We start from the raw sequence: 12,912 nt of genomic DNA on the forward strand, positions 1-12,912 counted from the left end.
TGACAATTTATTTATTTTTTAGACAGATTGGCACTATAACAGATCAACTATCCAGATCAGCATGCATATTGTTGTTTTTGGAGCCAATTTTGTGATCATTGATGAAGAGAATGTGCTTACCTGAACAACCGTGTCTAGAAGAGAAATGACAAATATCAGCCTAACCTATTATTAGGAATTGTAAAAAGAAATGAGTTTCTATTATCAGTGCAAGCATTTTACATATGATAGTCAGGAAAAATATGACCTAAAATTTCCTAAGTGGCTGAAATTTTGTTGTAGGAAAGGGAAGATTGACCTGTGGATCTGTTATTTCCTGAATCAAATTGGCCTTGTGAATCAGCAAAATAGTACAGAAATAAAAACTGAAAATATTAAAGCCAGGTCAGGAAAGAGCTTCATTTAAAATGTTGAAGAACCACAGAACCACATTGACTTTTGGAGAACATCTGTGTAGATGCTCGTGACACAGTGTGGGATAAGAGGCAGGAATGCCACAGTTTTCTGACCACCTCCAAAGCAAGCCCAATCTCTCGGATGCACACAGAACAACACCCAAATGAAGAATATGTAAGGGTGGAAGGTCTCTGAATTATTTAGTGCCAAAAACATGTTTTGCAGACTGTTACAGGTGGGAAATAAATCAACAGTTGTAAGCATTAACCTACAATCTGAGCTTAGACTGTAGGCCTTCCTTTCAGATTTGAATCTTGCAGCCAGCAGAATCTTACTGTACTACTTACCACTATTAGTATTATTGTATTATTGGGCTATTTTAACGTATAGTATACTAAGTAAGAGTTTAAAAGAGATGGCACCGTCACAAATATCATTTCTGCTGAGAGCACGGGTCCGTGTCATAATGTAACTGTCCTACAAATCGAAAACTACAAATCAGATTTTCCAGTTTTGCCTTTAACTGTGTTAAAGGATGTATAGTCTTTAAACAATGTGTATGGGATACACCTGATTTGAGTTTTCTCTCAGATGTAGATTTGATTTTGCCAGTCATCTAACTCCACTCCCAGAAGGCGGAATCCTCTGATTATTGGCTGTGTCTGGCTAGATCTGGCGGATATGGCCATAGTTTCTGTCAGGAGACATAATCTTAAATGGCTATTATCTAAGAGTAGCTATGGTCTAGTCTAAAATGGCTGAGATACTGCATGTTTCTAGAAAGTTGACAAGAACTTCAATATGTATTCTGTCTTTGTTCTCTTTTGCCTTTACCATTGAGTGAAGTACATTCCTTGGCCCCATCTGGTACCAGCATGGGATGTTTGGCTTGGCATAGCCAGACTTGTTCCAGCACAGCGCTTTCATGGAACAGGCAGGAGGAAGCATTCTGTGGTGTACCACATTAGCAGTGATGATAAAAAATGTTGCTCTGTCCTCAGTCACTCTGTCGGACCTTTTTTTTCTTCCATATTTGGAACTCAGCTTCTATTCGTTTTTATTTTAAAATGCTAAGGTTATCTTCTCTTTTAATTTAGACTTTGTTTGCTATGTTTTCTCTGTCTGTTGCAATGTGTTAGATAGCTCATTATAAGTGTCATGGTGAATCCCCTTTTCTCTGTGAGTGATTTATTGAGACTAATAAGGGTTGAGGACGAGCCACAGTCCAGATTCCATCATTCAAGATCATCAAAATACGGCATAACCTCAATCACATTTGCAGAGGTCAGAGAACAAATTACATAAATACAATATGATATATACAGAACAAAAGAGTACCATACATTCATCCCACCATTCCTAAATTAAATCCCAAGTTTGCTTTAGTGGCCTTTCCAACAATGACAACATCTGTTCTCACATCCTCATCATAAAAGCTTGTCAACAACATCAGGAAGTCCAACAGAGGAGGGATCCCCCTTCCACGCATAGACAGGAAATAGGGAGTAACGTTGTATGTACAGAGCAAAACAACTGAGTAGATCAACGTTTTGCACAGTAAGAATTACAAAGATGAATGTAAGATGCTATATGTGCATATGTGAAGGCTATGATCAGGGAGGATGCTAACGTCCCCCTCCCATCAAACAGGACCTTAGCCACCTGAGCTCCTCCCTCTGTTGGATGCACCATTTAAAATAATCACATGTATTTCTGAGATAATAAGGTTCTAAAATCTCTCAGAGGAATGGGTGTCTGGACCTTTAAAAAAAGAACCTGCGCCTTCCTTTACTGGTCTGATCCAATTGCATCAATACCTTTGACTAAACATTTTTGGTAACTGTTATGTATAAGCCCTGCACATTGACTTAGAGGGATCTTAGCCCTACTCAACTCAGGGACGTTGGTTGTCTTCTTTGCATAAACTTCCTGTTTTTAGGTCCTTCCACAGCATTTTGTTTAGAGTTAATGTAATTAATTTCATTCCACAGCTTCACATTTCTTCTGCTTTAACATTTTTTGGTTGAACAATTTGTATGTTTAAGGTCTTTGTCTTGCTACTTGATTCACTTTCTGTGGCACATCAGTTCATCAATAGATACCATGGCATTTTTTTGTAGAATTTGTATATTGTAATATTTATTTTGTAATATTTTGTAATTTATAGTGTACAACTATAAACTAGAATTCATACATCAGAATTTATTGAAGAAGACAAGCTGTTTTGGTCCACCGACAGTGAAGAAAGTCACAGACACCAGTGACACTACATATGGAATAAGATTCTTATGCAGTGTTCATCACCAAATACTGTATAATGCTACCCGCTTTAAGCCAAAATGTTCTACTTCAGTCTTATGAGTCCGTAGAACATTTTCCAACATCAATCTGTCCACATGCAGTGAGCAGCAGTGTTCTTTTTGGAGAATTTTCATCTCTGCAACTCTGCCATGCACACCATTGTTGTATAATGCTCTCCCCATGGTAAACTCCTAAACACTGATATTAGCCATTGCAAGTTTGCATTGAGGGTTCCTTGTGATTACACACATTGCTGTCTGAACGATCTTTGTTGGTTGACCACTCTTGGGGAGGGATGCTGCTTAGTGTTTATTATTATGTGATTGACCGGTGGAGTTTAACTAAAAATCAATGTCAAGATCAGAATTTGATAGTGTACACCCAGATTGTCATGAAATTCCTTCAATTTCTACTCCAGTTCACTTGTTGGTAAGTTAGTCAGTTAAGTTTCACATTACTTTACTACACACACATATTTAACATTAAATAATTTTCATTTAATTTTAATTACATTCCTTTTATTCAGTTTTAGGTCATCTGTGAAAATCTCACCTTTTCTAGCACTGATGTCATTTCTGTTAGTTTACTTTGCAATGCACACATATTTCTGTTGTGTAGCTCAAGGTCATTTTGACCAAAAACACTAAGTGTTACTGCCATGAGATGTTAAGAATGACAAGCCACTGTGCTGTGTTTTGGCATTTAATAGGCTTTAAATACATAAGTCTGTACCTCTGACTGGATTTCCCAGATTGTATTTCAGTGTCTCACAGGTACATGGAAAAAAGACTCCCCACTAATACAGCCTTTTGAATTGTTTTAACGTAGGGTTAGCATGAAGTCTGATGTTTAGTTGAGTCACTGCAGTTAGTTTCCTACAAACAAATTATTCTGTAATCCACTCTGACAGTCTCTATGAAAGGAAGGAAAACACTTTAGTGTGGAAATCTGCTGGGACATGCACATTTAAGGGGATATTGTCTCCATATTTTTTCTGTACTGATAAAATAGCATCCCAAGTTATCACTCTTAACTTTGACTATGAATTCATAAAGTGGCAAGACTTTATGAATTAAAATGGTCAATTCTGCTTCATGAGTAGTAGTAATAGTAGTAGTACATGAGTAGTATAAAAGGGTAAGTCTTCATAATTTTCTTTCCTCAGAAAAGCTTTGAGTCTAGTGCACATTCCAACATTCCAAGGATACAGTTTAATGAAATATCCATCATAATCAATGGTAATGAGGTAGAGATAAATATACCTAGTGTATCGCCAAAATAAGATATTTCAACTCCCAGTCACTTTAAAGATGTAAAAGAGCATTTAGCAGACGCTCATACTGTAAAATGTGTAGAAAACGATAGAATAAAATAATTGTTTGTGTCGCAGAAGCACAGAAAGCAGTGTTCGTACATATTAAAGCTGTGAATGCAAGTTTGTAATGATAGTCTGTTTAACAGTGCTGGTACTGCTGTGTCATTAGAGCATTTCTATTTGATAGAATGGGAGTGGAACGGCTCAGCCAGGATCTGTGTAAATGTCAGGAGAGAAGTAGTAAAGGATAAGGATAACTTTACAGGCATAAAGATTTGATAAATATATGTGGTATCTTTTGTTTGTGTGTGCACAGTGGTGCTTGTGAATTGAATCATTGAAATAACAAAGGATTCTTGGTGGTATATTTTGTATTTCAAGGAGAAAAAGCTAAGTGTTTTCCCTTTATGCTTTGTCTCCAGCAAATAACGCGTCCCTCACAAGAAGACAAGTCGGACGACAAAAACGAAGAGGATAAATCTGATAAGTCAGAGAAAAAGAGGACGAGGAAAAGAAGGACGAGGAAGAGAAAGATGAAAAGGAGGATTCTAGGTGAGTTATGAATAGTTGTTTGCTATGGGGTCACTCTAGTCCATTAAGCCCCTGCAGGTAAAGCTACCCTTATCTTGCTGTCTGTCTGTAGACCATAACCTGATTATTTCAGGAAAAGGGTTAAAGATTATACATTACACTGTATTTCAATGTTGTCAGTTAGTTATGTGATTTGTTTTCTTTTATTGCTGTTATTTAAAACCATATGCTTTCATGCAAAAGCAAAATTGCAAACCTTTTCTCTTGTCAAAAGCCAGTGACCCTGTACAGTTACAGCTGTGTATATCAACTGTGTATCCAACCTATAAACAGGAGATTTGACTGTAGCTTGTTCTGTTAATAAAACATTCCTTCATGCAGCTAACCCATTGACATTGAACAGGAATGAAAAATTCTCCAAACTGACTTTAGATTCATATTTTACAGAGCTTTTTGTGTTGTCTTAAATATATTAAATTAACTTAAGAATTAGTGCAAAGGTGGAATGATTTCAATTCCCCTCTCCTGCTTTATTTTGTAGAAAAGAATTGGAAAGTATATATCGGTATCTCTTTGTGCTTTGCTTTGCTTGCTTGACTTGACATCTTGCTCTGATAACAAGTCTGTTGGAATTGGGTGTAGACAAAATCTAACGTGTGTGTGTGTGTGTGTGTGTGTGTGTGTGTGTGGTGTGTGTGTGTGTGTGGTGTGTGTGTGTGTGTGTGTGTGTGTGTGTGTGTGTGTGTGTGTGTGTGGTGTGTGTGTGTAATTGATTGCAAAAAAGGCTTGTTATTGCTGAGTCAAAAGAGAATAGATATTTGCTGTACCAACTCTAAAGCTGTGTTTTCCCTGTCCAAAACCACAGGGACATTGGCAAGGACAAAGACAAGTGTGACGGTGGGGAGGACGAGGACGGAAAGGAGCAAAACACGCCGCGTGGCAGGAAGACTGCCAACAGCCAGGGCCGCCGTAAGGGAAGGATCACCACACGCTCCATGGCCAATGAGGCTGCTTCTGTGGCGGCTGAGGAAGCACCTCCCCCTGCCCCAGAGCCTGCCTTGCCAGATCCTCCGCAGCTCTCTAAACCTGATCCAGCACAGAAGGCCATGAAGGAGAACGCAAAAGCCCAGACTCCAGTAGCTAACATGGATGCTAATAAAGGTGACGCCTTGAAAATATAATTTTGCAACACATGAAAACTCTGTTGCGTTACGCAAAAAAACCCCATTCCATCGCAAAATATGTGAAGATAATAATGTGTAATAGATACTGCCTGTCCACAAAGAACTTCCCAAAGGGGATTAATAAAGTATCTATTATTATTATTAATTTAGCTTCTAAATTATCATGCTAAAGGTTTTATAATTTCTCTTGAAAAATTAAGTGTTGTCATTCACTGTCCAATTCAGTCTATTCACTTTTGTAATGAGCTGTAAGAAAGAAGTATCACTCACCAAACTTAAGATACATAACAAATTTAGACACATGTTGCTCAACTTACTTTTTCCACCTTAAAATATGTACATAAAAAAGCTATTTTTAAATTTCTTAGCTTTAAAGTGAACTTTTAGTTTATTAGGTTTAGACACTGACAAGAATCAAATGCTGTCCTGCACTGCATTTTACTGAGGAAGCTCTGTGAAGTCTGGCCGTCACCATGGCAATCCACTGCTTTGGTTGAGCCGTTGTCATAGTACTCAGTCTCGCACTTGTACTCTTCCACTATTTGAATTCACTCTGGCCATGGCAGCTCATGGTTTTAGGTATTCACGTCCGTGTTTCTTAAGCTCGTTGTGGCATTAATTTGTCCTCCTGCTGCTGTCTATTGAGCTTTGCCTTCCTCAGCAGTCTTAGTTATGCAAGGTGTTAATTTATTTATTGATTGATTAACCTTCTACAGGGTGTCCTCTTCTGTCAACCCTCTGACCTTTCTGGCTTGTTCTGGGCATATCATGGTTTATGTAGGATTGTGTCAACTGTAATCTCTCCTAGTGGCTACATTGTGTTTGGTGTGTGTTTGTGTGTGTGTGTCTCTCTCTCTCTCTCTCTCTCTCTTTCTCTCTTTCTCTCTTTCTCTCTCTCTCTGTCTCTGTTTACTTGCTCTGTTGTAACCCCTGCAGCTATGGTGTTTCGTAGAAATAAGTGGGCCAGGTGTTAAAGGGTAGCTATCTGTCAGTCCTGGTTACAGTGGTGCCAGACAAGTTTAGGAAGCTGCTGATTCAGTGCGGCCCAATGGTGAGGATCTTGTTTGAAGCTATGGGGGATGGGGTGTGCATGTATGTATGTCATTAGGTGAGATGCTATACTGTTGGCAGACATTTTATCTATTTTCATAACCTAGAGATTAATGACCACCCTAGAGGGGCCTAACATGGCATAGGGCAAATGTGTGAGCGTCGTCATGGGAGAAGGATTCCTGGTCTAGTATACATTTGTTTAACTACACAGACTGTGTGACCAGGGCACCTTTGGTAGGAGCTGTCGAAACAGTGAGAATTGATCTCTTCATCTTCGAGGTGGGTGGGGTGGGGGCAAGGCTCCTGTTAATGTCAAGGGTACATCTGCTGCTATATTAGTCCAAATGTTTACACAGTCTCAGTGGGTGCCATGAAGGAAAGTGGGCTAGAGGTCATGCAGCCCCCACCACACTAACTAACCATGTACTTCTGTGAATTTTGTGTGGGTGGTTTGGAAGTTTGTTGCAAAGCTGAGGAAAGGAGGAGTGTGTATGAGATACGCAGTGTGACAGCAGAATGGGTGGGGACGTTTTGGGCTGGCTCTTCTATCTGTTGGTTTGTCTCCATCCAAGGCCATTTCCCAAAGAGGGAGGCATGGCTCTTAACTCCTCCACTGTCTGGCACTAAATCAACTGATCAAGGCCCTCCCAGGATTAGAGAGGAGGAGGAGGGCCTGTTCTGGGCTTTGGGGAAGGGGAGAGAAAGACATGGAGGAGAGAAGGGAGAGAGTGAGGTAGAGCAAGAGAGTAAGTGAGGGAGCAGGTCTCGGCAGCCTGAATGTAAACAGATTATTAGATTAATGGCCATGAGAAGAAGACGGCTGAAGAGAGGACTGTCACTTTCTCTCTCTCTCCCCCTTTCTGTCAGTTTGTCTGCCTCACAGCTCTCTCTGTCTCGTTTTCTTCCTGTCAGTGCTAATGGGGCTGTGTCTCTTCTTTGTGATTTAGCTGGTGCTGGTGAAACTGGAGAAACTTCTCGCTGGACCGAGGAGAGATGGAGGTCGCTAAAAAAGGTAGTGTTTTGATTAAATTCAATTACCTTACTTACTTTCTGTCCTACTTTATTTTTCTGTGTTTTAAAGCTCCTCTGCTTTTGTTTCCCAACTCTCCGTCTTTCTCTTTCCCTCTTCTGTTTATTTGATGCTGCTTTACTGTGCCTTTTTCTTCCATGCACACAGGAATGAACATGCACATGTGGTCAACTCAAATAGAAACTGCTGGTAGTGGAAGCTATCAGAGACCACTGAAGATTTTCAGGGAGTTGTTTTTTTTTTTTTTTTTTTTAAGCTGCACTGCTGATCTATTAAGGCTATCCATTAAGCAGTTGAGCATGGATTTGTGGCTTCCTCAAAGATCAAGATCTATTCAGTCATCAGATCCTCTGAAAAGTTACTTTGATCTCCTAATTCTTCAAAATGTTCTCAGTCTGCTTGGTCTTAGACTTTGTTCATATAGACACTTATATGGTATCCTCTGAGTGCCAAGAAGCATAGACTGGCTGGAGTAAATAAAGGGATTTATCCGGATTAATTAAGACTCGTGCATTTTGCTGTGTTTAGTGTGCACACAAATTTAACACAGTTCCCCCTAGAAGTTGTAGTTACTTATTGATCTGCATAAACCTCTGTGTTGGGTTGACACATCCCAGGCTTGGTAGTTTACTCAGGAGAAAAAAGAACTTGCTTGTTTTATGCTCTTATCTTTCATTTTATTGTCCTGGCTATGAAGAAATTCAGTTAAACATATGACCAGCTTTTTCTGCTTGCGATTATTGTCACGTGACATCTGTAAGGCTTAAATCAATTTTATAACATTTAAGTGAAGTTCTAGGTACCATAACTGTGAAATATCAGTAAATATCAAGCAGGTGTATTTCTATAGAATGCAAATAAAATTTCCATTGTGGTCAACATAAAACAGGCTATTTGGAGTTTTGGGCGAGTTAGCTGCTCAGCCTGTGTGCATGGCTAGGATTTTTTCAATTGTCTGTTTTAATAACTCTAAATGAGACATGAGATCCTCTCAAGAGTCCTAATGTCAAAGGTAAAGAGCGGTTAAACAATGTCTGTTTTAAATCAAAATTTGTGAGATTGGCTATACCTGTGATACCTGTGGTTTGTTACTGTGCATAAAATGATTCTTTGGCATTAGGTTACATGATTACAATTTCATCCCTATTATTTTGCATCCCATTTAATCTTTAATTCTAAATTGTCTGTCTTTGTCCTGCATCAGGGCTTGTGGAGCATGGGCGAAACTGGACAGCCATTGCCAAAATGGTGGGCACCAAAAGCGAGGCCCAGTGCAAGAACTTCTATTTCAATTACAAGCGACGTCACAACCTGGACAACCTGCTCCAGCAGCACAAGCAGGCAGGCTATTTTTTCTGCATTTGTTCTTGTCTGTCATGAACTGTCACTGAACTTTAGTGTATGAATGCAAAATGCTACTTTGTGTTTTTTCGGTTTCCCAGGATACACGACGGGCTCGTGCTGATAGGTCTCAAGGTGAAGGGCTAGCCACAGCATCACCAGATGATGAGGAAGACAACGCAGATGACAGTGAAGGTCAGAGAGATGGTTGATAGGAACCATGTGCTCATTGTTAAACACACACGTCCCAACATATTTGTTTTGGACCTTTCTTCCTGTTTATCTAAGGTACAAGTCCTAAGGCAACCTGGGTGAAGGACACACTGCAGGCTGATAGGTTTTTTTGTATTCAATTTTGTCCTTGCTTGTTAGACATGAAGCTTTGTGCCTGAAATGACCAAGTACTAAGTAAAGAGAATGAGGGGAAATAAGGATTAGTAAAAAATTGGGAATCCAAAGTGCTCTCTGAAGTGTTGTGTAATAATTTCATTGGAGTTTATTACATTGTGCATGCTCTTTACTGAAAGCAGTTTTAATGAGAGGAAAAACAAGGATCACATGAAAAAAAGCTAGAGAAAGCGGAAGAGATAAGATATAACCTAATTCTGAATAAATGGCGCCTGTTGCATAAGTTATCGACTTTGAAGACTCAAGAAAGCCTCTTTGAACACAAGTGTTGATTCACTTGTTTGATTGGTGCCTATCTCCTCACCTCCGTCTCTTCAGAAGTCCTTTGCTGGCATTAAATAGGGACGGTTGTGAACTATGAAAAAGCTACTACAAGAAAGCTGCCCGATTTGTATTGAATACCTCAGTTTTTTAAAAACAACATTAAACATTGTTAATCAACAAAACATCAAAGTTTTTAATGTCCAATGTTTCTGGGAAAATGTCAGTACTTAGCAAAAATGCTAATTCACCAAGATAATGGTGGCGGCAACAGGAGGTCACAAGGTTTTGTCATTTTTATTTACCTTTTTCTTCATCTCATGGAAACCCAAACTGCTCTGCAGAGTCCTTGGTAATCTGCAGCTTTCCGATCTCGCATTGTACACATTATACACAATCTATGGTTGTACATATAACCATAAGAGGCATTAGTTGACTCTATTAAAGTGCACTTACTAATCATTGTGGTGTTTGGAATTTAGATGTTTAGTAATGTTGCTTCTCCAATTTTTGATTTGATACGTTTCATGCATCTGCAAATTGTTTTTGCATAGACATACCATCTGGTCTGCCATCACTATGGCAACAACTGCAGCGGTACACGATAGCAAACCAGCAGAGGCAGAGATGGATGATTTTTAAATATGAATTCATGTTTTAAATCACTTTTAAAAAATCTGTTTTTAAGTCTTTTTAACATATTGTATCTCCACAAGTTGCCATCTGAGATACCTTTAGATATGTACATCATTTGTAATATATATCATATATTGTAAAACTTATACTTATAGATTATACTATATGTAATTATTGCATCTTTATCACTTATAGAATCAGAATCGGAGTAATTAAGGTTTGCTTAAATGATAAATAAATGTTGATTATTATGACAGGTTTATATCATTTAAATTATTTTAATAATTATTTATTGTTGTTATTATTTGGCATCCTTAATGACAAATAGTAATCTGATTGGCATGTGGCTTTTGTGCGTTATGGGACATGTATCAATTCATTTTCTCACACCCCCTCAGGTGGCGATAACAGCTCTGATACAGAAAGTGCCCCATCTCCCACTCAGGCTGACTCGTCAAAGTCTGGTGACTCCAAGGGGTCAGACAATGCTGCGGGGGATGCTCAGTGCTCTGACCAGGACAAAGTTCAGGCCAGCAATGGAAAGGCTCCTGAGCCTTCATATGGTGAACGTGTCAAGGAAGAGAAAAGTCCAGTGAGTGAGACTGGACCTCAGGAGGAAAAGACCAGGCTGGCTCCCTATGCAAGCTCTGTGCATCCCAAAACTGAACCTCAGGATGTGGACATGAAGACTGGAGAAGTTCAGGTTAAGATGGAGCCTGAGATCAAGGAGAAAGGAGAAAAGGGAGATCATGGCGAGAGGCAAAAGGACCTCAATTCAGATAATGACTCCAGCGCCACCTGCAGTGCTGATGAGGATGTGGAAGCAGAGCATGAAGAACAGAGGTGTGTTTTTGCATTATCACTGTCTTCATGGTCTCATTTTCTGGTAACATAAGAACTGTTAATGAAAAATTTCGCCTGTTGTGCCTCTGTAGAATATACTCTATGGAAAAGCCTTCATTGCTCAGCTCTCAAGGCTCTGTGCTGGTGCCCCCACCCAAGCAAACCCCACTCAACATCCAGCAGCTGCACCAGCGGGCAGCTGCCATCCCACCCATGGTTAGTCACAGTTTTAAAATATACCCACACAATCACAAGGAGTGATGTGGTGAGATTTTAAAGTTTAGGTGTTGTATATACTTACATTGTTAGTTGTTTTAAGATCTGTATATCTGGACAATTTATCTACCAAGGTAATGTAATGTAATATAGTGTATTATATGTTTAATGTTATGTTTAATGCTGCATTTCTTGAAGTCTGGTCAATGTTCTCTGTAGAACGACTCAGAATCCAGACAAAGTGGTTCTCACCTAGTTCATATCTGGTATCCCATCTCATCTGGACCTCTTTTCTCTTTACGTTATCTAGGTGCCTGGTTCTTTTGCGTCGGGTGCTGTATCCATCAGTGGTTTTGCCATGTTGCAAAACCAGATCAAAGCTGTGCATGAGTCTGCACACCAGGAAGAGAAGCAGAGGCAGGATCAGGGAGATCTTGAGCGCAGACCCCCTTTCAGCACTCGTAGTCCCACTATACTAGAAAGAGATGGTAAGACAAGGAAAAACTAGAATAATTTTTTGTTAGTGATGTATAGCTAATAAGGTTTTAGGGCCCATTTAGTTTCCAAAAATGAAACATTTAAGAGGGCTCTAGACTGTCCTACCGAAGCTAGGACAAGAAAGTTAACTGTGATGTTGACTGTGATGCAAAGTCAAAGCTAAAGTGTGTGATGATGTTTCTTATGAAAATGCCTTTGGATGGGGGGGAAAAAAAGGGGCTATGTAGTGTTTATTTATTTTTAAAAGATATTTTTGGCATTTTTACCTTTTTATTTGATAGTATTAGTAGAGCAATTGGAAATGAAAAGACATGTCAGAAGAGAGTTATGACATCCAGGTCGCCAGATGGACTTAAACTGAGGACACTGTGATTACATGGCATTCTCTGTAACCATTCAGCTACCAATGCAAATTAACTTTATTGTTTTTGTTCAGATTTTTCTGTATCATCTTAATTTTGTCTTCTTCCATCACTAAAATCGCTGGTGCAGACAAACAACACTTTGTGTTGCACAAATTAAAGTCTTGGTAGTATCCTTTGCAAATGAGATCTCCTGGGAAAACTGCCCATGCCAACCATAGAGGTCACTATAATAATGCAAATGCATTTTGTTTATTTACTCGCTACCTCTAAGTAGTGTGACTTTAAACTTTTATCTCACATAGTTGACACAGTTAACTTGTTAACATACATTTCACAAGAAGGTGTAAGGATCTTAAGCAAAGGTATTGATTTATCACAAGGAATTGGTGGCCCAGTAGCCCCAGGGAAAACTAACCCTAATGTGGTATATACCTTAAATTCAGTATTTTATTTTTGGTACAAACTCCAAAATAGTCTATTTTCTACAAACATTTGAAGTATTAAGATTAAGAATTCCTCTAACAGACCACAAGC

The 12,912-nt window shown here is 39.1% G+C and overlaps 1 protein-coding gene across 1 annotated transcript in view; it reads left to right on the top strand.

The window, feature by feature from the left end:
- LOC113170362 (nuclear receptor corepressor 1-like) overlaps positions 1-10,990 on the top strand; it is a 31,684-nt gene extending 20,694 nt beyond the window's left edge. The window contains 7 exon segments of the mRNA XM_026372435.1: positions 4,435-4,512; positions 4,515-4,564; positions 5,409-5,704; positions 7,728-7,792; positions 9,015-9,151; positions 9,253-9,346; positions 10,855-10,990. Of these exon segments, the coding sequence (XP_026228220.1) occupies positions 4,435-4,512; positions 4,515-4,564; positions 5,409-5,704; positions 7,728-7,792; positions 9,015-9,151; positions 9,253-9,298 (672 nt within the window). The 3' untranslated portion in view covers positions 9,299-9,346; positions 10,855-10,990.
- The last annotated feature ends 1,922 nt before the right edge of the window (positions 10,991-12,912 follow it).

The sequence above is a fragment of the Anabas testudineus genome, chromosome 14 (genome assembly GCF_900324465.2).
Source record: "Anabas testudineus chromosome 14, fAnaTes1.2, whole genome shotgun sequence".
Taxonomy (NCBI): Eukaryota; Metazoa; Chordata; class Actinopteri; order Anabantiformes; family Anabantidae; genus Anabas; species Anabas testudineus.